The 24,156-nt window shown below is 56.7% G+C and overlaps 1 protein-coding gene across 1 annotated transcript in view; it reads right to left on the bottom strand.

Moving 5' to 3' along the window:
* Positions 1–1,451: 1,451 nt before the first annotated feature.
* Positions 1,452–24,156, bottom strand: part of LHX4 (LIM homeobox 4) — a 36,769-nt gene continuing 14,064 nt past the window's right edge. The window contains exons 4-7 of the mRNA XM_035719267.2: positions 10,305–10,507; positions 5,828–5,982; positions 5,286–5,457; positions 1,452–3,156 (exon numbers count right to left, since the gene is read on the bottom strand). Of these exons, the coding sequence (XP_035575160.2) occupies positions 2,762–3,156; positions 5,286–5,457; positions 5,828–5,982; positions 10,305–10,507 (925 nt within the window). The 3' untranslated portion in view covers positions 1,452–2,761. The remainder of the gene's footprint in view (positions 3,157–5,285; positions 5,458–5,827; positions 5,983–10,304; positions 10,508–24,156) is intronic.

Below are 24,156 nucleotides of genomic sequence, written 5' to 3'. Positions count from 1 at the left end.
CACCTTATACCTCAGTAACAGACTAATACCATAATATTAGACTATCACTGTGATGAGGAATAGAGGAGTGCCTTGAAGAGAATCTCAAGGTGACGTTCTATTCTCCCTCTCTGAACCACAGAAGAGCCAAGGAAGTCTTGGCATGTTGTGGCTCCTGGATGCCACTGGCCCATCCACGTGCTAACCTCACTTGCAAGACGATCCACTTCGAATCCGAGGCCTCTTGCGGCTGTACTTCTAAATGAGGCACCAGCGTTTGCTGCTTTCTGGGCCGGAGGCTTAGGGAACTTCCTTCAAGCTCCCCCCACTGGCTTTCTGGCCAGTGCTCTCGCCAGGGCTCTGCAAGCCAACCAACCCCTCCGAAACCAAAGAGGCTACGACAGCCACCGACTGCACCGCTCACTGAGTGCCGCAAGAGACCTCTGTCACTAGTGGGAATAGGGACAGCCTCCCAGTCTCCCACCATTGAATCAGGAGTGAGCATGAGGAAGTTACGTACAGAAACTAAAACAGGTGACCTTCAGCTGCTCTTAAAAAAAACTGCCACGCTGAGCGGGCATGGCTCCCTAGAGAGTCTTCCCCCCCAGCTGCACCGTAATCCCCAAAAACATGAAGGTCCTCTGAGGTCTCATGAGATACGAGACCAAAGAGTCAAAACCCGCGAGACTGGGCTGGGTGGAACAGTTTGCAACTGGTTCACTGCCCTACCCTTTCTCCTGCGTAGGGTAAGCAGCCTGCTGAGACTAGTGTGTGTAAGCAGCTGTCCTCCTAAAAGACAGCTGGTCTTCCTTTCCTTCGCGTGGCTTCTGGTCTTACATTTGTGTCCCGCCCTCACTCCCAGTGTTGCACTACTGGGGAATTCCCAGTAGCCAACTGGCTGGGTGTAACACACCACCATCCCTACACCCGGAGCCTTAAGAAGTCTATATTTGTGGACTCTCCAAGCAAAAATCACAGCAATTGCAGCACACCAAAAAATAAGGGTACAATCCAAACCGATCAGAGCAAAGGTGGCCCGAAGGCTGATGCCAGGACTCTACTGTTTTAAAGAAGGTTGCCTGACCTCAGTTTAGTCCTGTAAAGGAGGTTATGGTAGATGCAGTGGCCACAGTGGAAGTGTTTTGTGTCTTCCTTTAGCCCGCCCAGCACATGCCTAAATCTCGTGGTCCTCAAAGGTGACGAAGCATTCACAGAAGGGAAGCCCCTCAGGATCTGTGGCCTCATCACTTCACGTGAAGGAAAGGCAATGCCTACTTACCCTTTCCTACTCTCTGATCGTGCTGAAGAGAATGGAGGCAGCAAGAGGCGAACCACCATCTCCCAAGGGGTCCGGCCGAAGGCCCGCCTGGCTAACCACTGCGTGCTCATGGGGAACTCCCTGCTGCACCACCTGCTCAGCGTGGCCTCTCCACGCTGAGGACGCTGTGGAGTCTGCGCGGGGTGGGGGGGTGGGGGGCGCCTCCAGCTGGGTGAGGGGCTAGAGCCAGCCTGCAAGCCGAGGGTCTTTGCAGCCCCTGGCTGGGGAGCGCTGCCTCTGGGGCCGCAGAGCCTGGGAGCTGCAACCCCCCAATGCTCAGAACGTTTCGCACCATCTCAGGGCTGCTCCCTAGGGCTTCCTCCCAACCAAGCTAGGCCAGAAAGCATTACTAGTTTTGGGAAGAGACCAGCGCTGTCCCGCTGAGTCAGCTACCCCAGAGAAAGCTCTCTTTTGTAAAGGGCTGGGGAGGGCTGGCTGCTGGCCGGATGGGCTCGCGAGCTCACCTACACCGGCTCCCGCAAGAATGACGTGGTATCATCTCAGTCCGCGGGATGGGGAGCTCGGGGAGGCACGTCTGCCCACGGCTAAGCTAGCGGCGGGCACGGTTAGAGTCCCGGCGCGCCTGCCCGAGTGCACTGATTGTCGTTCTGTTCTCTCCGAATTTTAGCTTTGATCCCTTTGCGACCCACAGCCTGTCTTGTGGAATGAATGATAGGAGCAAATTAAAAAGGCACACTGTGCACCGAGGGGACTCGTCGGGCCGTCGCTGTGATGGTCCAGGGCCACTCAGCTCCAGCCTGAGTCACCTGCAAGGAAAACCACTTCTTGCCATCAGGATTCAGTGAGAGGGACAGGATTTCTTAAAAACCCAAAATGACAAATATCGTCTGGCTTGTACTTCTGGGCAGGGAAGAAGTCATATTTTTCACAGCAAAAAAAAAAAAAGGGGGGGACATTTTCAATATCAAACGGTGGCCATCAAAGTTTTCACTGACCTTTAATAAGTGATTTTTTATTTTCAAAATGAGCGTTCAATAGGGTGGTCCAGAAATCACTTTTATTATACTCAAGGGCCATGATGCCTCTACCTTAGGAATCTCAGTTCTGGAGAGAGCAGTGGTTCAGGAGGCAGCTCATGAGACACACTCGTCGGAGCAGAGTTCCCAAAGGCCAAGATGGCCTGACAGTCACCTCGTGCCACCAAGCACCGAGCAGCCAAAGCCTGTAAGCAGGACGGGGGTAGGAAGCCACCAAGCAGCACCCTAGCGCTCTAGGCTCTGCGCCCCTGTGCTGTGTTCTGGGAGGAGGCCGCCTTCCCACTACTTCCCCGGGATGACAGGGCCCTAGCGTGGTCTCTCGACCACCTAGGGATCAGCGGAGGACTTCCATTGAAAATAATGGAAATTCACATTGGCGCACTTTTGATCCTTAAAAGGCAAGTCTCTTTTGATCCTTGAAGATATTTTCTCAAGCCAGGACGGGTAGGGTGGGGAGGAGAGATGTTTAAAAAGGAGGATGATCCATTTCATCGAGCCAAGAGGCTGGGCTAGTTGGAAAGTCGGGATAGCCTACACTGCTTCCTGTGGAGATGTCAGAGGTGGGTCCCCCAGCCATGGCTCTCAGCGTCTGGCTGACTCCCTGCCCTGCATGCGCAATGATGCCCAAATTACTGTCCACCGTGTAATCCAGCCCATTGAGCAAAGGAGCGTGGGATGGCAGGGACGATATGGAGGAGGGAGACTGGGGGATTCCATAAGGGCTCCCATCCCTCAAGTCCTGATAGGATTGTCCTGTCCCGTCCATGGAGAAGCTCCCATTCATTAACTGTCCGCCTGTAACGTCCCCCACGTTGCCATAAATCCTATTGGTGTGGCCAAGTTCTGAGAGAATTTGATCCTCTGTGGACAAAAGAACGGAGATTTATTGTCAGCCGCCAGGACTCCAGTGGTCCCTGTTCTTCACAACCTAGGAATACACATGACCAAGAAAGAAGCCCAAGGATGGCAGCTGCCTCGCTGCCTATGCATGAGTCAGACAGACACGTCAACCTGGCATCCAGAGACTGACCCGCATCAAGGGAAAAACAGAAGAAACACCTGCAGAGACTGAATGCAGATCCCGGAAGGCTGGACAGATGTCTGGTAAGTTTGTTGGCCCCGTGTGGCTCATGTACTAAAATGGCTCTGCTAAAGAATATGAATGCCTGAGGTTTGTGGCTCATACGTTACCAACCTCACAAATGGAAACTACGTGCTGACAAGATTTAATCTGAAAGCTTTCAGGCTGAGAAAAGTCCTTGGTTTCACTGGTTGGGAAAGAAACAGGCCCGTGTGCTAAGGGTAGCTGAGGACCACTCTTAGGCATGTATACAAAATCCTTCTGGTCTACCTGGAAAAGCAGGTTCAATACTGAAAGACGTGGTTTCTCTATCGAATAAGCTCTTCACCGGGGACAAAGTATTGACTTGATTAAGGCAAACGGACCTTCTTGTTTCTTGAAGAATTTCATTAAGGGTTTCTAATGGAATCTGTGCTACCTAGAAGAACTCATCTCTCCAACAGAGGCAAGCAGTTTTAGTGTTAAAAAATAAAGTGTTATAGAATTATCCAGAGAGACCCATGACGGGTCAACCGGGGGTCCCATGTGCACCCAACACAAAAGAGCTACAAAGCAAGACTTAACCATCCTGCATGTGTCCCAGACATGGATTTTGGCAGCTCAAATGAGATCAGATGGCTTTCCTAACCAGCAGGACTGGAAGGTGAGCACAGGCCCTTGAGCCCTTCCCGGGGCCCCACAGGACAGACTTCTAGAGTGAGCTACAGTCCTCTTGGGGCATCATGTTCCATCCTCTGCCCCACCAACTTCCTCTTCTGTTCCCACTCTGGACCTATGCAGCAGTTCCTAGCAAGCCTCCCCAGACTGAACTTCAACACCCACTCCTGGCAACCTGCCCGCCCCCCACTCTGCCCTGAAAATGGAAAAGAAAGGAGATCTCATGCTCCTTAAAGGGAACAGAAGGATAAAGGCTCAGCTCCATTATGTGGCCTTTTGCCTATACCTGTCACTCCATACGACCCTCTGTGGGGGCCGCAGACTCCCTGTGGTGGCAGTCATGTCTTCCAAGTGTTCAGCTGTGCTGAGCTTCACCCAAACACATCCATGGTCAGCCATGTTCATTGAACCCCACGCCACCACTGAGATGGGCAAGGATGTGATTATTCCCCAGTTATAGATGCAGAAACTGAGGAAGCAAATCAATCTGAGAGAGCCACAATTGGCAACCAGATTTCGGACCCCCGCTCACTACTCTTCCTGTCCACCCACAACACAGGACCTTCCACAGCTGAGGACTCAGTAAATGAGAACAGGTACGGCTGTTTGCAAACAACCTCAGATCCAGAGCATGCAGTGATTTGCAAATTTTGCTGATGCACAGATCTGAACGGAGCGCATGCTGCGAAGCTTCTGTGCAGGGGACAGGATGACGTGGGCGGTGGGGGAGGGGATTTCAGAAGTGAGGCCTGTCCCCATCCCACATGCACTCACAGTATTGATCTCCCCCAGGGGCAAAGGGCCTCTTGAGCATGTCCTCCCTACCACCAGGAGAGGAGGAAGGGGTTGCTCCAGGGGGTCATGGGAGGGAGGCCAGCGCCCCTGCAAAGGAGGGAAATGCAGGAGAGGGTCTGAGGGCAGGGGCCAAGACACAGCTGTCTGCTCCTGGCTGCACGGGCCGGTGAGAGAGCCCCAGTCAGCAGGAAAGGAGGGGAGGCCTTGGGGCCCATGGTCCTGGGGAACCCAGCTTCCACATTCCAGCAGCAGAGCTCTCTTGTCTTCTCCTCCTTGTCCCACCTGAAAGGGCCACTGCCTCCCCCACCCCCCACCCTTTACTGCAAGTCGCAGGGAAGAGCCTGCATTCAGGAGACAGGCGTCAGGCCTCAAGAAAGATCCCTCCTGTGTGTCAAGAATTACTGTTTCCCAGGGGCCTTTCCTAAGGCCTCGGCCTCGCCCCTCCAGCCCTGCTCACCTCGGAAGCTCAGCTCACTGTCACTAACCCCACAGTCCTCTGCAGAGCTCTCCTTCTCCTGCTTGCTGCCTCCGCGGCTCCTCTTGACGCTCTTATAGAACTGCCCCCAGCGGTGCCGCCCCGCGTCCTTCTTCAGGCGCTTCTCCTTGGCCCTTCTGTTCTGAAACCAAACCTGCCACACAAGCAGAAAGGACACACTCGGGGGGTGTCCACCCCAAACCCCAGGCTCCCCAAGACAGCTAGCTGGAGACAGGCGCTGAAGCGTTGGTGGAGCTCAGGGCCAGGAGTGCCCCAAGCCCACTACTCCCTGCCCCAGGGCCTCAGAACTCCCTCTCTGCTTCCAGGAGCTTCCCTTCCCGGGGTCACGGCCCGAGCCCAGCTCCCCAGAGTGCTCCCTGAACCTCCACCTCCTCCTGGCAGAGCACAGAGGGCGCAGATCCATACCCCAGCCCCCCCACAGCCCAGCAGGAGGACGCAGGCCCAGCCCCCCCCACCCCACCGACACGGCAGAGGAGGCCGGGGGCGGGTAGCTGGGGCCTCACCTGGACGACCCTCATGTCCAGGCCCGTCTCCGATGACAGCTGCTCCCTCACGTGCCGGGCGGGCTTGGGGGAGTTCTTGTAGGCGTTCTTTAGCGTCTCCAGCTGCTTGGCTGTGATGGTGGTCCTGGGCCGCTTAGCTCCGGCCTCGGAGTCATCTGCAGTGAAGAGCCCTCCTTACTGGCTTCTGCCCGCCCAGAGCAGCTGGCGCTCATCCCTCCCTCCTCTTCGCACGCGGTCTTGCCCACCGTGTGCTGAGCCACGGGGACGAGGGGAGGAATGGTGGACGGCCTCGCCCCAGGCCTTCCCGGGTCACGGAGACGTGAGGACAACAGCCCTTCGCTGGCCTTCCATCTGCCACCTGCCAGCCCGGCCACACGGGGGCTCCCACCAGCCTGCAGGTGTAAGTTCCACGGGCTTCCCTGTCGTGGCAAACACCCTGCCGGGCCAGCCGGGCCTCAGTAGCTGGGCTGTGAGGCTGAAGGAGCCAGGGCTGCCCCAGACACCCCTGCCCCGCCTCCCCTCCACGGCCTCTCATTTCCCAGACCCCTTTGCGGTGGCCTCCCTGGCTCAGCAGGGGTGGCCTGCGCATTCACGCGTCCTCTAAGCCGTGTCCACCAACTATAGGTCAGAACCCACTAATGGGTTTGTGCTGTCAATTGAGTGGATTAAAAACCGGGGGGGGGAATGTGCTGCATGGGATGGGATGGGATACATGAGGGCAGGTACGGTCTCACAGGAGTTGTTTGGGGTTCACGGTATGAATATATATGTGTACTGAGGTGAAAATGAGTTTCTTACTCGGGGTCATAGTCAAACTTTTTGAAAACCACTGGTCTGAAGAGTGTTCAGGACAACCCACTGACCGAGCAACATTCTCAAGTGGATTCTGAGCAGATAAGCCTGGTGTTCCTGGTAGTCAGAGCTGGTTTGTCCAGTCAGAGGCAGAGAGGCGCCCGGTGCATGCAGGAGCACACAGGCAGGTGTGGACGCTTGGTCTCCTGTCCCAGCACTAGACTTCCATCTGCTCTCTGTATGGCACCTCCACTCAGTCAACAAACCACCACGGCATCCCTGGCTCTCTGGGTTTTCTGGGTTCCCTCCCCTGTGTCCTTTAACATGTCTCTGCTACATCTCTACCTTCCTCTCTTTTTTCTTTCCTTTCCATTCAAGAAAACCCTCTCTGATGATCAATAATGGCCAACATTTGCTAAGCACCTACTATGTGCCTGGTGTGAGCTGAGAACTTTATGGGCAAACAATTCTCATGACAATTCTAAAAAGGGTTTCTTGCAGCCAGAAGACCTGGGTTTGACATTCTTGTTGAGTGAGGGAGTGACATGGGCCTGTGGCCTCCCCACTCTGAAGCCTGGGACAACACAGCCTGCCCTGAGCCGGGCACCATGTTGTAAGAATCAGTTGTGCAGGCCGAGTCCACACCACTGTCATGTACATGGCAGAGGGAGCATGAAGTCCCCAGTCCTCTCTTCTCAGGCTGTTTCCTTCTTCAGAGCCATTACTGTCCTCAAACCCCAGCCACCCAACCCCTCCCTGGAGCCCTGGATCCAAAGAGAAAGCTCCCAGAGCCACTGTGGCAGACTGTAGAAAACCTCCAAAATTCTCTAAATTCTGTCATAAGGAATCAATCCCTTCTGCCCATATTTGTAAAGAGAACAGCATGACAGCCTTTGATGCCAACAGGAAATAGTGCCCTTTTAAAACATCAATACAGTCTTGAGATATAAAATTTGAAATAATGAAACCAGCAAAAAAAATTAATTCATCAAGAATTGTCTAATTTTTAAATAGGCTGGCCTAATTATTTAGAAATGGTTTTCTTTGCCACGGCCACTGGGGTATAGCCGTCATCCTGGGTCGGTGGCCCACTGGTCCAGAACTGCTGTCTATGTGCACAGGACTTTCTTCTTGCGATTATGGGGACTATTATGCTGTTATTTTAACATTCACTGTTATTATAATTTAAAATCTTTTTTATATCCTATAACAATGTCATCCAAGTATTCATTAAGTAGTGGTGGCAGTGCTCGTGCTGAAAAATGTACCCAAAAATCAATAACTTTGGTACGGAAGTTAAATGTGATAAAACGCTATGAAGAAGGCCAAGCGAGACCACGATATCCTAGGCTGTTAATTTAGGAGAGAGCATTCTGCAAGGTATTAGAGATAGTGCTGAGAAAATAAAAAGTAGCATTAAGGCAAAGATACACTTCACCAGTTATGGATTTATGTGCTTCCAGAATACATCCCCCCTCCTACTTTTTACATTAATTCCTATGGGAAAATTAGTCTTAAAATATGTTGGTTTTGAATTATGCAGGGTCTCCTAGCACTTGTCCCTGGCATAAAATGCAACCTCATTATATTGAAAATGCAAATATCCAGGGAGATATAACAAATGAACAAAATCATTCACACTAAGGTACAAATAGCTGATACTGGTCCTTTGTGTAACACAAGGGCGGGAACTGGAAGCCTGAAAGAAGGTTTAGATCAGCCGGGAGGAATTAAAACAAAAAGAACCAGGTGTCCCAAAGAAGAGAAAGGTCAGGAATACTGTGTAACCTCCACTACTTGAAAACCTAAAGCAGATCTCAGCCCCCTGTTTGCATTCCTCTTCAACGTTGTCCTCACCCTCCCTCAGCATCCACCCCACAGGCGTCATCCTATTTGAACCTCGGGAAACAGCCTATGCGGCAGGTGCTGTTACCCCCACCGCCTCCCCATACAGAGCTGAGAAACCAAGGCTGAACCAGTTACACAGCTGGCCAGGGGACCCCCAGGTTAGTGACTGAGCAGAGGTGTCCACCAGCCTCTGGTGCCAAATCCGGTGTCCTACCAAGGTCTGGTACAGCACAGACAATCCTTGATAAGAGTGTTCACTCCACATCATTCTTGCCTCCCAGCTAGTCTCCCCCTCTTCTCGAACCATCCCCAGCAGAGCTGGATGCAAGGCCAGGTCTAAAAAGGCCTCCAATGAGGAGAAGCAGCCGCCAGCCTGGAGGGAGGTGGCACATTCCTAGCATCCCTGGGGAAGGGCATCAGAGTTCCAAAGGCAGCTGGGGATCTCTGAGTCCATCTGCTTTGATGGTTTATCCCCGACAAGATGCCCTAATCTTCTATGACATCATAATTGACTCCAAAGCAGCAGCATCAAGGGAGTCTTAAGAAACCAGAATAGATGAATACATTAAGGCAGAGAGCCTGGGAATGGGCTTGCCGAGGTCCCAGAAAGAGGTGAAAGGAGACCAAAGGCCTGTCCATCCTGAAAGGCCAGGGCTGTGGGGGTTCTGGGAGAAGAAAGTGGAAGCCTCTGACTCAGGCGCCCCTGCAGTGCTGTCCTGCTCACCTCCCACCAAAGCCAAGCTTGGCTCCAGCTGCCTCTCCAAAACGGCCCCTATACCTCTGCCTCCGCACCACCACAAAACCCTCAAACTGTGGTTATTCAGCAAAAATATACTCATTTCTCCATGTCTGTCTCAGATCTATAAAACACATGTGTGGGGGGCCCAGGAAAGATCTAGAAGATGACACATGACATTGTTGTCGCTTTTTTTCCCATCAAGCCCAGAGGTGTTGAGAGCTGCTCTTTGCAGTAACACCCTGAGTGGATGAAAATTCTAGTCAAAGGCAAATGGCCTTGATGTTTTGTGTTTGGGCATCTGAGATTCCCAGGGAGAGTTGGGCCAAATTCCACATCTGGAGCCAGGGTGAAGGGCACAGCCCCTGGGCACCCAGCTGTGAGTGAGGAGCCCGAGGTGGGGCTACAGGGGAGGGGTCACCGCCCTGTCCAGGCCCCGGAAAGGCCCCTGGCTGCTCCAGAACACGGCGCTGGAGGGCAGAGCAGCGGCCCTGCCCAGGCTGCCCCCATGGGGGCAGGTTTTTTCCAGGTGCACTGTTAACCCTGCGGCCTGACAATGACAACCCCGTGGAGGTCTCTGCGTAGAGCCTGGGCCCCAAGGGGGCTGAGGGAAGGGCAGGTGGGTAGGAAGCTCTGTGGTTGACTGGTATCAGGGCCTTGGGGAGACACAGGGAGTCCTCACCTCACCTGCCCTCGGCAAGCCCACAGCCTGAGACGGGAAACAGAACGCAGTTAACCGAAAGGGGAGCCAACTTAGGCTGGCGCTGGGCTCGCTGACAAGCCTGTGAGGTGTGGGGGCCCCGAGGTACACGTGCACCGCAGGACACGAGACCAGTGAGCAGCCCCGGCGCCCTCCCAGCCCCACCCCAGGCTAGGAGCCAGCCACATAGGCCATGACCAATGCAGGGGCCGGGCTGCTCTCTCTACCTCTAACCCGATTAACGCTGCAGTGAAGCCCGCCAGAGAGGAAGTCGGGGGGGAGCGGTGCGGGACCTGCGGAGGGCTCTGAGGGACAGGCAGCGCGCACCCAGGAGGACCCGGCCCGGGGCGCCACCCGGACAGAGGCCTGGAGAGGGCCGCGAGCGGGGCGCCTCGGCCTACCGTTCTGCTTGGCCGTCTCGTAGTCCTCCTTGCACACCAGCCGCCCGTCCTCCATGAGGTAGAACTCGTCGCCCGTGGCCAGCTGCCGGTTACAGATGATGCAGGCGAAGCAGTGCAGGTGGTAGACGAAGTCCTGCGCCTTGCGCACCACCTGGGTCGGGGGGATGCCCTGCTGGCAGGCCGTGCATTTTGTGCCGAAGCGCCTGTTGGGGCAGCAGGAAGGGATGAGAGCGCGTGGTGGGGGGAAGGGGGGGTCTGGCCATCCCCCACGTCCTAATCAGCCGATTCCCACATGGGGTGGCCATGGGCATCCGGGCCTGGGCCTGCCCCCCAACCCCGTGCTTACCATCCACTCCCATCTCCGCCCGCCCTCAGTGTTTTGCGCCCCGGGCTCTTTAACCACCAGGGGAAGAGCTGGGTCACAGTGGTCTCCAGTGCCTCTTCTAGGGCTGACACACCAGGGCTCCCACTGCCCGGTCAGTACCCCCGAGCCCCTCGAGCAGGCTGGTCTTCAGCTTTCCCGTGAGGCCTAGAGGACCAGCCCCACCGGGCAACTGCGTGTGTTCATGAGCCAGTGTGCAAAGAGCCTCCAGCTGACAGTGCTCCCACAAGGGGAGCCAGGAGACCGCTCGTGCCAGCGTCGACACTGCAGTTCTGGAGAAACTCGACTCTGGCAGCAAGAGCAAGGCTCTCCGCCCCACACCGAAGCCCTCCAGGCCAGCCCCCATCCCCTCCCCACGCACAGCCCCTGAGCTGAGCTGGTCTGCCGTGAGCCCAGGAGTCCGCATTTCACACCCCTGCACCATTCGGGACGAGGAGTCTGCAGACCTCAGTGTGAACGACGGTGCTTCAGCTCTCTCCCGCGGCTATTCTTTTCTGGACCAGCACTGAGGCAAGAGGAAGGCGCCACATGCCACCCTGGGCCAAGGGTCAGAAGTGGGGGAGGCAGACACAGTGAAAATGGAGTCCAGTGGGGTCGAGGGGGCCCCCTTCCCCATGCGCCCATAGGCACAGAGCCACACGGGTAGTCGCAGAGGGCCGAGGGGAATTTGGGGCCAGTGTAGACAAGGGTGACGAAGGGGGGGGCTCCACTGTAGGTGAGGCTTGCCTGCTTCAGGAGGAAGGCGGGAGGGGTTGGAGAGGCAGGGGCAGAGTTTAAAACAGCAATCAACCTAATTATTCATGACATTTCACACAGCAGAACTTTATCTTCTTCAGGATGAAAGACTTCGCCTAATGGATCTGGGGAAGGTTTGATTTTAATGGTCCTTTTAACTAATGCTTATAGGCAGCCTGATTTCCCCTGAAAGGACAGTACATATTTCATCCACATTAATACCAAATAAATTAATTATGGTCATGGCTATCATGATGAATCCCAGATTAATGCAGAATGATGGGTCTCTTATGCAGTAATGATACCTGCTGGGGGGCTCCAGGGGCCTGGAGCAGGCGCGGCCAGCTGCCACTTAAGGAGCTCCCCGCCCAGCAACAAGGTGTCACGCAAGGGAGTTGAGGAGGGTCTCTAAGTCTAGAAGTGTGGCCCAGGGGTCAGCTCTTCTGAGACAAGCTCTGAGAAGGGTGCTGGGCTGTGAGGGGCTGGGGCAACTGGCTCAGAGGGACCCCAGACTCCTGAGCCCCTGGAAAGCCTCTCTGTTTGGCGAGGAGGGTGGGGGGCGCAGGAGCAGGCCTCCACTGCAGGTGTTCTCCAGCCCCCGGCTCAGGATGGACTCTGCAAACTGCCCCCGGGTCCTTCGAAATTGTACAGCTGGGGGGGGGGGGGTTCATTAGATTTTCAAGGGGTACAGGACCCAGAAACGGAGAGTTAACAGTGGTTGAATGAATACATCATCAGCTAACCATGCTTTACAGAGGCGGCCCAGGGAGGAGCCGAAATCTGAGGATGGAGAACAAAGTACACTGTCAGCTCTAGAAAGTTCTACACCTCCCAGAATGCAGGTGAAACCCGGCTTCTTCAACAGCTGCTGTTTAACCACGTCAGCCCGTGTTAAAGAGGAAGGCAGGCAGGCACCCAGTTCTATCTTGTGTGAGTGGGTGTGTGTATGTGTGTGCTTGGGGGACAAAGAGAAAAGAAGCCTGTGTGTCTATGTGTTACTAGAATGTGTTTCCGAAATGCCCGCAGTTTGCATGTCCTCTCCAGGCCAATTCAGAAAGCCGGTGCTAGAAATGAGGGGATCCCTGGGGGGCTCAGTGGTTTGGCGTCCACCTTGGGCCCGGGGCGTGGTCGTGGAGTCCCAGGATCGGGTCCCTCATCCGGCTTCTGCAAAGAACCTGCTTCTCCCTCTGCCTGTGTCTCGGCCTCTCTCTCTCTCTCTCTGTCTCTCATGAATAAATAAATAAAATTTTTTAAAAAAGAAAGAAATGAAACCAGGCCTTCGGCATGCTCCCTGCAAACCCTCCCAACATGAAACACCAGAAGTCGAGCGTCCAAATCCTTTGCTGCAGATGCTAGAGCTAAAGCAGCTCCAGAGAAGAACGAGAGTTTTCCAAAAAGCAAGTGTGGTCTTGTCGAGGGGAGGGGGGCTCAGGGGAGGCTCCAGAACAGTGAGGAGCCCTTGGAGAGGACCCATCTCTCTCCACTGGGAAGCGGACCATGGCTTTCAGGAACCAGAAGCCCAGTTGACACCAGAGCCCCAGAGGCATGAAAGATAACGGGGGTATAAATTTAATTTACATACCGACATTGATTCATGAGTAAGGGGGGCAAGTGCACAAGAAAAATGAAAAATAAATGGACTTTCCCACCAGCATTTTTTAGCAATTGAAGCAATTTTCCTGATTGTGGGATTTATACTGATAGTAAGTGGAAGTTGCTCCTATTACCTTTCTCCCCTGGAGCACGGCCAGTGGGACCCTCAATGCGGAGACTGCGCCCGTCCCCTTGACCCACAGGGCTCCCCCAGCCCCGCCCCCCCGGGGGGCACCCCTGGGACCTGTGGTCAGGGCCAGTGGAGGGGGGGCGCCGCCCTGCGGGGGTGGCTCCGCAATGGAGACATGTGCCAGGGCTTCCGGGGCTTAGACCAGCCAGAGTCACCCACGAGGCGCGGCGCCTGGAGGGCTGGGTGGCTGCTTTGGGGACGGGCAGTGCCAGGGCAGCCGAAGCCCAAGGGCCCTGGTCCTGGGCTGCCGGCTGCCGCACACAGGGGCCGCGTCGGAGCACCCGGAGCAAACCTGAAGGATGCTGGGGCGGCGCGGAGCTGGCCACCCGCCTTCTGAGGGATTCTCCGGGCCGTACCCCGTCATCCTATCCCGGGCACCCCGGGGTGCAGGCCGTGCTCTCTCTGGCCAGGCCTCCCGGGGGAAGGCAGCTGGAGCTGCCCCAAACGACGACGTGCGGGGAAGGACCTGCTAATGGCCGCACCACTTGCCTCCTCAGGCGGCATCACCGGAAATCCTCTTATCTCTGCCCGGCGCGTAGTGGGCAAGGAAGGGTGGGCGGCTGAGGGAGGGAAGGACACACCGCGTGACGAGGGGGGGACGCGGCGTCGGGGGGAGACCGCGTGACGGGGGGAGACCGCGTGACGGGGTGACCGCCTAAGGGAAGACCGCGTAAGGGGGAGACCGCTTGATGGGGAGGTGTGACCACGTGACAGGGGCGTGACCACGTGACGGGGAGACCGCCTGCGTGACGGGGGGGGGGGAAGAGACCCCGTAAGGCGGAGAGACCGCGTGAGGGGGGGAGGCCGCGTGGGGGGGGAGACCGCGTGAGGGGAGGAGGCCGCGTGAGGGGGGGAGGCCGCGTGAGGCGGGGAGGCCGCGTGAGGGGGGGAGGCCGCGGGGGGGGGGAGGCCGCGTGGGGGGGGAGACCGCGTGAGGGGGGAGGCCGCGTGAGGGGGGGAGGCCGCGTGACGGGGGGAGACCGCGTGACGGGGGGAGACCGCGTGACGGGGTGACCGCCTAAGGGAAGACCGCCTAAGGGGGAGACCGCTTGATGGGGGGGTGTGACCACGTGACGGGGGCGTGACCACGTGACGGGGAGACCGCCTGCGTGACGGGGCGGGGGAAGAGACCCCGTAAGGCGGAGAGACCGCGTGAGGGGGGGAGGCCGCGTGGGGGGGGAGACCGCGTGAGGGGAGGAGGCCGCGTGAGGGGGGGAGGCCGCGTGAGGGGGGGAGGCCGCGTGAGGCGGGGAGACCGCGTGAGGGGGGGAGGCCGCGTGACGGGGGGAGGCCGCGTGAGGCGGGGAGGCCGCGTGAGGGGGGGAGGCCGCGTGAGGGGGGGAGACTGCGTGAGGCGGGGAGACCTGTGAGGCGGGGAGGCCGCGTGAGGGGGGGAGACCGCGTGAGGCGGAGAGACCTGTGAGGGGGGGAGACCACGTGACGGCGGGGAGACCGCGTGACGGGGAGGCCGCGTGGAGTGCTTTTTAAATCCTGCCTATACAGGCAGGGCAGGACACGAACAGAGCAATACTGCTGCTCCCATCAGAAGCTTTTCCGAGAAAGGAATGGAAGCGGGGTTGCTGCGAGGCCACGGTTGAGGAAAACATGAAGCCCCGCGCCAGCCTCACGCCCGGTCCCCGGTGTGCGCCCTCCTAACGCCTGAGAAGCTGAGGCTCAGGTGGGTGCGGCCCGGGCCGCAGCTCACAAAGGCGACGAGTGAGAAAAGCGGGGCCGACCTCGGGCTTCGAGAAAGGCGGGGCCGACCTCGGGCTTCTGATAACCCGGCAGGCTCACGGCGGGACCCCAGCAGCCATCCTCCGCGAAGATGACTGGGGCAGAGGGGCCCTGTCCCCCTGCACCCCGCCAGCGGCTCCGAGCCACAGAGCATGAGGCTCCCCCCCTGCAATGCGGGGGCTGCCCCTGGAGCCTCCACCCCAGGCGCCCCCCCCCCCCCCGCTTGTGCACCGGCCAGCATGACGGGCCTGGGCCGCTTGGCTGGGGCAATGCCCAGACATCACCACCCACAGCCGGGCTGCCCCTGAGCCCAGGGAGGGGGCCAGGCCTGGGTCCTTGGTCGCACCCTGGGCTCCCAGTGCCCAAAGCCCGAGTCCCCCCTGCACCCCTGCTGCTCTTGATAGGCCTGGCAGGACCACTCTGCAGGGCAGGGACAGACTCCAGGGTGGCTGGATCCTGCAGGAAGAGGGCAACAGGCAGGCCCTGCAGACACCACACCTTCTAGAAACAAGTGCACGTAAACCCTGTCCCACGGATGCGCTGGCACGTCCTGATTTTAAGTTCTATTCTGTGACCCCAGGTTCCGTATTCTGGGCCCTGAGACACTACTAAGGAGGGCAGTGCCTGTTCACGAAGCACCTACTGTGTGTGTCCCCTGCCCCCGTGGGCACATACTGGTGTTCCATCCACAGACCACAGGCTGTGCCCCCTGCGGTGCTCACTGCCACCCCAGCACTTCCCCCTAGGCCCTGGGATTATTCAGCTGCTGCCCTTCCTGCCATAATGCTGGGTGACTTGGCGTCCACACCGCAGTCCTCCCTGCCCCTGCTCCCTCAGTTCTTTGACCGCTTCCTCCGTCTCTACCCTTCCTCCACCCTCCCTGACCTTGCTTTTGGCAGGAACCGGGTGACTTACAGGCATTGCCCCCTTCAGCCACCCCCTCCTTGTCCTTCAGCTCCCTCCCTGTAGCACCCACTCCCCCAGGGTCCGTCTTGCTAACCCCTCCCCTGCACACACCCTCGCCTCCCCACCTTATGCTGCACCCTTTGCCTTCTCCACCCAGAACCCCACATGCCACCTCACTGATGGGGCTCAGTTCCAATCCGTGATCTGTGACTCAAGAGGGCCTGAGAAGCACAGCGCCCTTCCCCAGTCCACTTGCTCTCCCGTGCTCCCGGGCACCTCCTCCCCTCAGCCCCCTGCACTGTAGTCCCAGCCCACAGTTTCCTGTTGCCTGATGAAGATGAGCACTGGGCAGAGGCCCGCCCCCATGTGCTCCCACTATCCTGTCCAGCTGCCCATTTGTCTTGCTTTCCCTCGGCTTCCTACCGCAGAGCCATCTGTGCTCCTGTTGGAGGCTGATGCCCACCTAGACATGGAATCCGTGTTCTCTTGCCCAATAAGATCATCCCAATAAGCAACTGTTCCTTTCGCACCCACCCTCAGACGTGATTAGTTTTCCCTCCTGACTAGATCTGACCCAGCAGTGTACAAGCATGCTTATTATTTCTGCCACTTCAAAAAACTGTCTCCTGACCCCCCATCTTCCTCCATCTACCACCCACTTCTCTACTCCCTTTATAGGAAAACTCCTCAAAAGCAGGGTCTACGTGCAGGATTCCCGATGCCCCTGTTGCTGCTCTTCTCTCCAATCTACTCTGATGGTTAATTTTATGTGTCCTCTTGACTGGGTCACGGGCTGCCCAGACATTGGGTCAAGGATTATTCTGAATGTGTCTGTGAGAGTGTTTGGGATGAGATTAACATATGAATTAGTAGGTTGAGTAAAGCAGATTGCCCTCCCTGCTGTGGGTGGGCCTCATCCAATCAGTTGAAGGCTTGAACAGAGCAGAAAGGCTGACTCTCCCAAGAGTAAGAGGAAATTCCTCCTGCCTGACTTCCCTGAGCCGGCACATTGGCCTTGCCTTGCCTTTAGACTTGAACTGAAACATCAGCTCTTTGTGGGTGTCCAGCCCACTGGCTTTTGGACTAGAATTTACACTCTCAGCTTTCCTGGGCCTCTGGCCTCCTGACTGCAGACCTCGGGGCTTCTCAGCCTCCTATTAAACACACACACATGCTGCTGGTTCTGATTCTCTGGGGAACCGACTGACACACACTCCCATTGGGCTGCCACCCACCAATGAGCCATGACCCCAGTGCCGCTGACCCAGTGGTGGGGTCTCATCTTCCCTGACCTTCCAGTGGCACTGGCTCTCTCCCTCCTCCTTAGAACACCACGCTCACGCTCCTGGCTTCAGGACTGGCTCTCCTGCTTCTGCCCCTCCCCACGGGCAGCCTCTCGCCTGGGACTCCACTTCCACTCAACCCCAGACCTCTCGCCCAACTCCGGACTGGTATGTCCCATTGCCCCCTTGGTCTCTCCTCCAGGATGTCCAAAACCAAACTCCTGATCCTCCCCAGAACCTGCCCCCATCACCGAACAGTGATTTCATCCTTCTAGTGACTATGGCTGAAAGCCTTGGAGAGCTCCACCCCATCTGTCAGCAAACCATGTTGGTACTACCCAAAATTCAATCCGAATTGGACCACTTCTGACCATCGGCTCTGCTGCCTCCCTAGTTCAGGCCACCATCAGGCCTTGCCCACAACTAAGGCTCTCCTGGCTTCGGCCCTTCCCCCATGACCCCACGTCACTCCCAGGGGCTCCCCCTGGCTCAGGGTAAAAGCCCAAGTCCCTTTACTGGCCTACAAGACCCTCACCCCCAGACGATCTAGCCTCGCTTCCCATCACTCTGCCTGCTTGCTCGCCCAGCTACCCTGGCCCCTCGGGCCCGCGACTTTGCCTTCCTCAGCTGAGAATGTTCTCTCCCCAGATACCTGCATGGCTCACGTCTGCATTTTCTGCAGGTCGCCCCTCGAGTGTCGCCCTCTCCAGGGGCATTTCTCCATCACCCCCGCCCCGATCCAGCACTCCCATGTCTCCAACAGATGCACAGCACAGTTCTTGTGTACCGTTCATCTCCATGCCAGCAGGACTGTATCTGTCTTTCCACCACTGCCTCTAGCACCTACAGCAGGACTTGCCAGGATACATGTCCTGTGAACAGCCGGTGAACTAACAGTGAATGACCCATCCTGGGTATGCATTAATACACGTGCCCCCTTTGTCGATGAGGAAACAAGTTCAGAGAGGTAGATAATATGCCAGAGGCCACACAGCCATCAACGGCGAAGCTGGGATTTGAACCCAATGCTCTTCCTTACTTGGCCATCGGGAGGCAGTCGGGGAGGGGCTTGCCCGGGCTCCCCACCTCCCATCAGCCTCTGTCATGGGTGGAGGGACTGCCACAGCACAGTGCACTGTCCCAAGGAAACAAAATACTGCATAACTTAATTTTATGTTCTAATTGCTTGGTGGTGATTTACTGCAAGCTGTATATTTTTTTCCCGGCTGACACTTCTCTCCATGTATTTCTTTTATCTATCACCACACTTGACAGGTAAGTTGCTGATATTTACTGTTACTGTATGTACCAATATTTCCAACATATATCACCACCACAGCCATGTCATGGACACATAAAGTTCTGCCCAAGATGGTCAGCCTTCTCTAGGCGTAGACAGGGGCCTTTGAAGAGGGCCTGACACCCGAAAGTGCCAGAGCCTTGGGGAGTGGATACACAGCACCCCCACAACACACCTCCCAGACCCACTGGAACTGCCCCACGGTGTTCTGCCTTTTATTGGGGGGAGGGGATAATATAATGCTTTTCTTCTTAACAAACATTCAATATTATTCTGAGATGAATGCTACTGGAAAAGCTTTAGAATCGGTGACCTGGTCCAATTCCTCATTTAACGCAGAACTGGGGCCCAGAGAGGGGTAGTGACTTGTCCAAGACGACACAGGTCAGTTGGTAGCAGAAAAGGGACTAGAGCCCAGTTCCCCCTTTCCTTCAGCTGTGCTTCCCTCCTTCCCTGCTGGGGGTAGATTTGCTTCCCAAGAGGCAATGGGACATTGGATCCTGACCCAACTCTCTCCTACAAGAGTCCAGCCCACCTCCCTTAATCTGGGTAAACACACATCTGGCGCATAGACCGCAGGCAATTTCATGTGAGCTACGTCATTTAAACCACACAACCCCCTCATGGGCAGGTATTACCTACCGATTCCTTTTCACATATGGGGACAGGCTGGGAGCTGTCACCCACTGGCCCAACTACACTCCTCTTCCTTGCCACCCCTGTTCACTCACCTGTCACCAAACTACCCGGGCAGAAGAGCCACCTGGGATGTCTGCTTAAAAGCAGAACAGCCACCCCTGACTCCTGACTCCAGGCCCAGAAGCCGCACATTTAGCAAGGCCCCCAGAAGGCTCCCCTGCAGCTGTTGCATGGACCACTCAGAGAGACCCTGGGCACAGATGTTCTCAGTGCTCCTGTGGTGCCTGCAGGTTGCTTGTTGATTCTTGTCCCTCAAGATGTCAGTGGTGGTGTCGCAGGCGATGTGACAGGCAGTGGCAGGGACATTCAGGAACAAGAGGTCCTATCCAACCCCTCACACCAGAATGATCTGCTGTGCTGAGTGCTTCCACCATAGAGCCCAACTCTGGCCTGTGGCTCCTCCCCCAGCAGGGGAGATGCCCAGGAGCCAGAGCCACAAGCCAGACACCTGCTGTCGCAGGACTCTCTTGTGTGACCAGGGCCAGAGAACAAGCAAGAAGCGATCACAGCTGGCAGGTGCTGGGCAGGGAGTTTCAGGAGGCCCGGCAGGGAGAAGCTTCAAGCTGCAGAGGGGTGGTGCCGGGGGCTAGAGAGAGCACAGGCAATGGGGACAGAAAGAGAGGCCATTTGGGAGCTGGGAGCCTATGACTAAACGTCTGGGATGGAGATGAAGGAGAGAGAAGATGGTTGCGCCCCAGCAACAAAGAGGAAGCTTCCACTGCTGGCTGGTGTGTTTTCCTGGGATAAAGAGGCTGCTCCACACTTCTCACTCCAATGGCACCCACATCCCTCTTTTCTTGGGGACCTGTTTCCACAGCCCAGATTCCACCGACTCCCAGGTTGATTTGCAACCACCTGGTCCCAAGCCGATGCCCCAGGGCCAAAAAGTCTCTGAGCTGCAGGTCCCACAGATGTCAGGAGGCCTTCACCCCAGGCTGGGCTGCAGGAGGGTGGGCAGGCACCGCTGAACTGGGGCCTCTGGGCGGGCAGACAGATAATCCTCGGACTCATCACCGCCTGATATACAGCCTCGGGTCCCAGGGGGAGCTGTTCGGCTAAGTAATTGCTTCTGCCTTGATTACAGGCCTTCGCAAATGACTGTGGGTCTGGTCCCACCAGTGTGTTTGAATCTTACAAATGTCCACATGCACAGACACTATCTGGACCATCTGATCGTTACCTTAAAAGGTTTAATTTGCTTAGCGAGGGAATTAGACTATAAACTATTCAGAAATTATGGAAAGTCACACGTCAAAGAGACCCTCCCCCTGTGGGTTCCCCAAGCACATTTTGCTAGGGAGAGAGAATGTGTGTGTGTGTGTGTGTGTGTGTGTGTGTATGCATGAGCATCCACACACAGGTAGTGGGGAGGCTAGTAGGTGTGTAGTTACCAGAAATAACACTGGATTGACAAGAACCTGGCACACTGAACAACAACCAACCCCAGAACTAACTGAAGTGGCCTCTTCCTGGGGCAACAGAGTATAAATTGGCCACAGGGCACAGTTGCCTTTAGCTCAGGTCATGATCCCAGGGTCCTGGGATGGAGCCCTGAGTCTCCGGCTCCGGGGAATCTGAATTCTCCCTCTCCCTCTGCCTGCTGCTCCTTCTCTCTTTCTCTCTCTCTCTCAAATAATAAAATGAATGTAAAAAAAAAAAAAAAAAGCTGGTTAGAGGCGGCCACACAAGCACAGGCTGGTCCCTCCAGCTAGAACCAGGGCCCCTGCTCCGGGAAGGGAAGGCTGCGGGCTGCAGACACAGCCACACAGCTCTGGACCACACACGGAGGGATGGCACCCTGTGCGGAGAACTAGTGGTGGCTCCCCATGCCACCCCCACACCAACAGGTGGACAGTTGCTCCAATCATCTGACCTGACATTGAGCCTGGACACAGGCCACACCTCCTACCACCTCAAGACCCTGGGGTGCAGCCTTCTGCAGCCTCTGCCCACCGGAACCTCCTTCTTTCTTTTTCACTCCTCCCTACATACATCCACTGTCATGACCTTAATAAGAATAGCCCCTGATACTGACGCCAACTAAGCACTTCCCTCATCTTACTCAATCCTCAGTAACTCAGAAAAGTAGAGATGTTTATTCTCATCTCTTTAGAGGCAAGACACTGAGGCTCAGGGGTCCAATGCCCCAGTGTCGCACAGAGTCTGGCTTCAGACCCAGAGCCTGCTCCCTCTGTGACGTCCACCTCGCAGAGAGGCTGAGCGGGCCTCTGCCCACATTACCTGATTTCCTGTGGGCGTCTGCCCGGCCCAGCTGAGCCATGGGGGCCCTGGTCACCAGAGTGACTGAGCCAAGGTCACTAGTGAAGACCAGGCTGGAGCCAGCAAAACCACCCTGCGTCCCAGCCAAACGCAGGGCGTGCTGGAGCTGAAACAGGCTGTTCTGAACTGCGGGGATAAATCAGCATCTCCCAGGCTCCCAAGGACGCTGCTTACCTGCCCTTGGCTGACAGCCTTGCTCTGGCCTGGAGATTGACTGCCTGGGGGATTAGGCACCGTGAGGGATGGAGCCGCCTGGCCTGGCTGGGGAGCAGCCGACACAGCTCCCCGCTGACAAGCCACAACGAGCCACGACGCGATGCGGCCTTCCATTCCCCGGGGGGGGGGGGCCCCCAGCAGTGACCATCTCCACCAGCCACGTAGGTGAAGGCCTCAGGGGCAAGGAGACACCCCCAACAGAAGTTTAGACAGGAGCCCCCTGCGGTGGCGGGCACTCTCAGAACACCACAGATTCTTCCTTTCAGCCCCCCTGTGGCAGGTGGGTGTGAGCCCCTAGCCCTGGTGGCCAGGGTTGCAAGCCTGGAATGCTCTCGAAAGCTGTGCCTGACCTAAGTGCTGCTCTCCCTTTGACCCCATAGCTGTATTTGTTTTCATACTGTAATAACTGCCGGTTTGTAATAACTGCCAAACCTTCATGCAAAACCCCATGGCACTTTAGCCTGTGGTCTGGTCCCAACACACGGCAGCGCGCCCTCCCAGTCTGCCGGACTACCCCCACCGCCGGCGACCTGAACTGTCATCTCAACCGGTAGGTCTCAAAGCGGGGGTGGGGAGGAGGGAGGCCAGGAGAAGCCAGCAGGCCTGGCCCTGCGGGACAGCTCTGACAGCCTGGCCTCCAGGCCTGCGGGTCAAGTGGTCGCCCACAGAGACCCAGAGACACTGATAAAGCACAGGTGGCATCATACCAGATTCAGTTTACACACTATTTCTTTCCCATGGTGCGACAACTCTGGGGGTTACAGTGAGCGCCTTGCAGCAGTGACATTCAGAAGGGCCTTGTCAATTGTTTGCTGACAAACAGCTAGTTCAAGACAGGACAGGAATTCAACTGAGCACCCTCTCCGTTCACCAAACCACCCTGCTCCTAAAATCTGTGAAATGTTCCTGTGTCCGGGTCTCCTGAAGCAGGCACCATCCACATTCTCACTTTTTCTGAAGAGGACACTGGCGTTCAGAGATGTGAAGAACTTGCCAAAGGGCGTCCGGCTGGTGCTGACAGAGCCAGTACTCGAACCCAGGTCCTGGAGCAGAGAATCTGGGCTGTTTGCTGGAGCGTCAGAGTGAGGAAGCTGCCGGGCTCCTCCCGGACCGGTCAGCGACGAGGCCGGCACCCAGAGGCTCTACTCCCAGACACCTGCCCTCCCCAGGCCCTGGTCTCTCTGCAAGGAGATGGGGGACCTGAGACATGCGGGATACACGGTCCAGAAAGAAGCTGCTTAGCAAATGCAACACAAGGAGTTGCGGGCTCGTCAGCTGGTGATTCCGTCCTAACAGCCTTGGAACCACTGCGTTAGTCAACTCCCTGCCTCTTCTCTGGGTCTCGGAATTGTTTTCTGCTGGAGAAGGGCAGCCAGGGCCCCTAGAGGCAAACCCAACCACCAGCCAGCAAAAATCAGCCAAAGTTACTGAGCAGGAGAGAGTGCAGCGGCTCTGAGGGGAAAATGCAACAACCAACGATACTTCCTTCCTGGTCTGTGCACACGTCAACACCGCCCTCTGCTGTCAGCCACCGGTATGACCGCGGAAGGCGACCTCCCCGCGACACAGCCTCCAGCCCTGCACTCTTCACATCAGTCTTGCCTCCCCTCACACGGAATAGGATACCCCCTAGGTTGTCAGAGCAGTGGCCCTGCCCCCTGGTAGGCGCAAAGAGATCGAAACCACTGACCCTGAACCTCAGCCCCGCAGAGCTGATCAGTGAGGTCAACGCCCTCTGAGCAGGGCTATGGGGCAGGTATCAGAAAAGAACAGTGGCTTTTCTTTCTTTTTGCTCTTTCTTCAAGGAGCATAGAGAGGAGAGTGTCCCTGGCTGTGGCCAGGTCTCCCAGTCCCGCAGGGGAAAGCACTCTGAGGTCTGACAGATGAATTCAAGGGCATGGCGCCTGCGCCCCCGCACCAGGCTGCCGGAAGTGACTCCTGCAGCCCCGTGGGGGACAAGGGAGCGACCTGAGGCTCCAGGGACTGCTCTGTCCTTCCAGCCCTGCCCTGTGTTCTCTCTGGCTCACAGGTACCCTGGTGTGCCATCGAAAGCAGACGCCTGGTGACGTTTAATGAACAGGAATGAGGAGCGGAAAACCGGCGCTGTGGCCAAGTGACAGCCTGAGCCCCAAGTGACTTCCCTAGACCCCTGGGGGTGGAAGGTAAAGCCAACCTGACCCTGGAGGACTGACTCCCTGTGTCCTCACCTAGGACTGTGACTTGCTAGACCAAACAGCCACAGGTCCAAACAGCTGCATGAGGCCTGACTGACCAGGAATCCAAATGTCCTCCCTGGGGGCTGCAGAGTGACCCAATCTTCAGGTCTGAGTGACCTTCCATTAACAGCAGGCAAAATCACCTCAGCTGTAAACTCCTCTCCACACAGCCCCTCATCACAGAGTTAATGACCTGGGCTCAGCCCCAACTCTGTGGCCGGCTCCCCTACTTCACAAAGGGATCCAGTCCTGAGATGGGTCATGTAATGAAGCAGAGCGGTCCTGCGGAACAAGGGGAGTAACTGTGACTACATCATG

The sequence above is a fragment of the Canis lupus genome, chromosome 7 (genome assembly GCF_003254725.2).
Source record: "Canis lupus dingo isolate Sandy chromosome 7, ASM325472v2, whole genome shotgun sequence".
NCBI classification, from domain to species: Eukaryota; Metazoa; Chordata; class Mammalia; order Carnivora; family Canidae; genus Canis; species Canis lupus.
The sequence above is the reverse complement of the archived record's forward strand: the minus strand, read 5'-3'. Positions and strand labels throughout refer to the sequence as shown.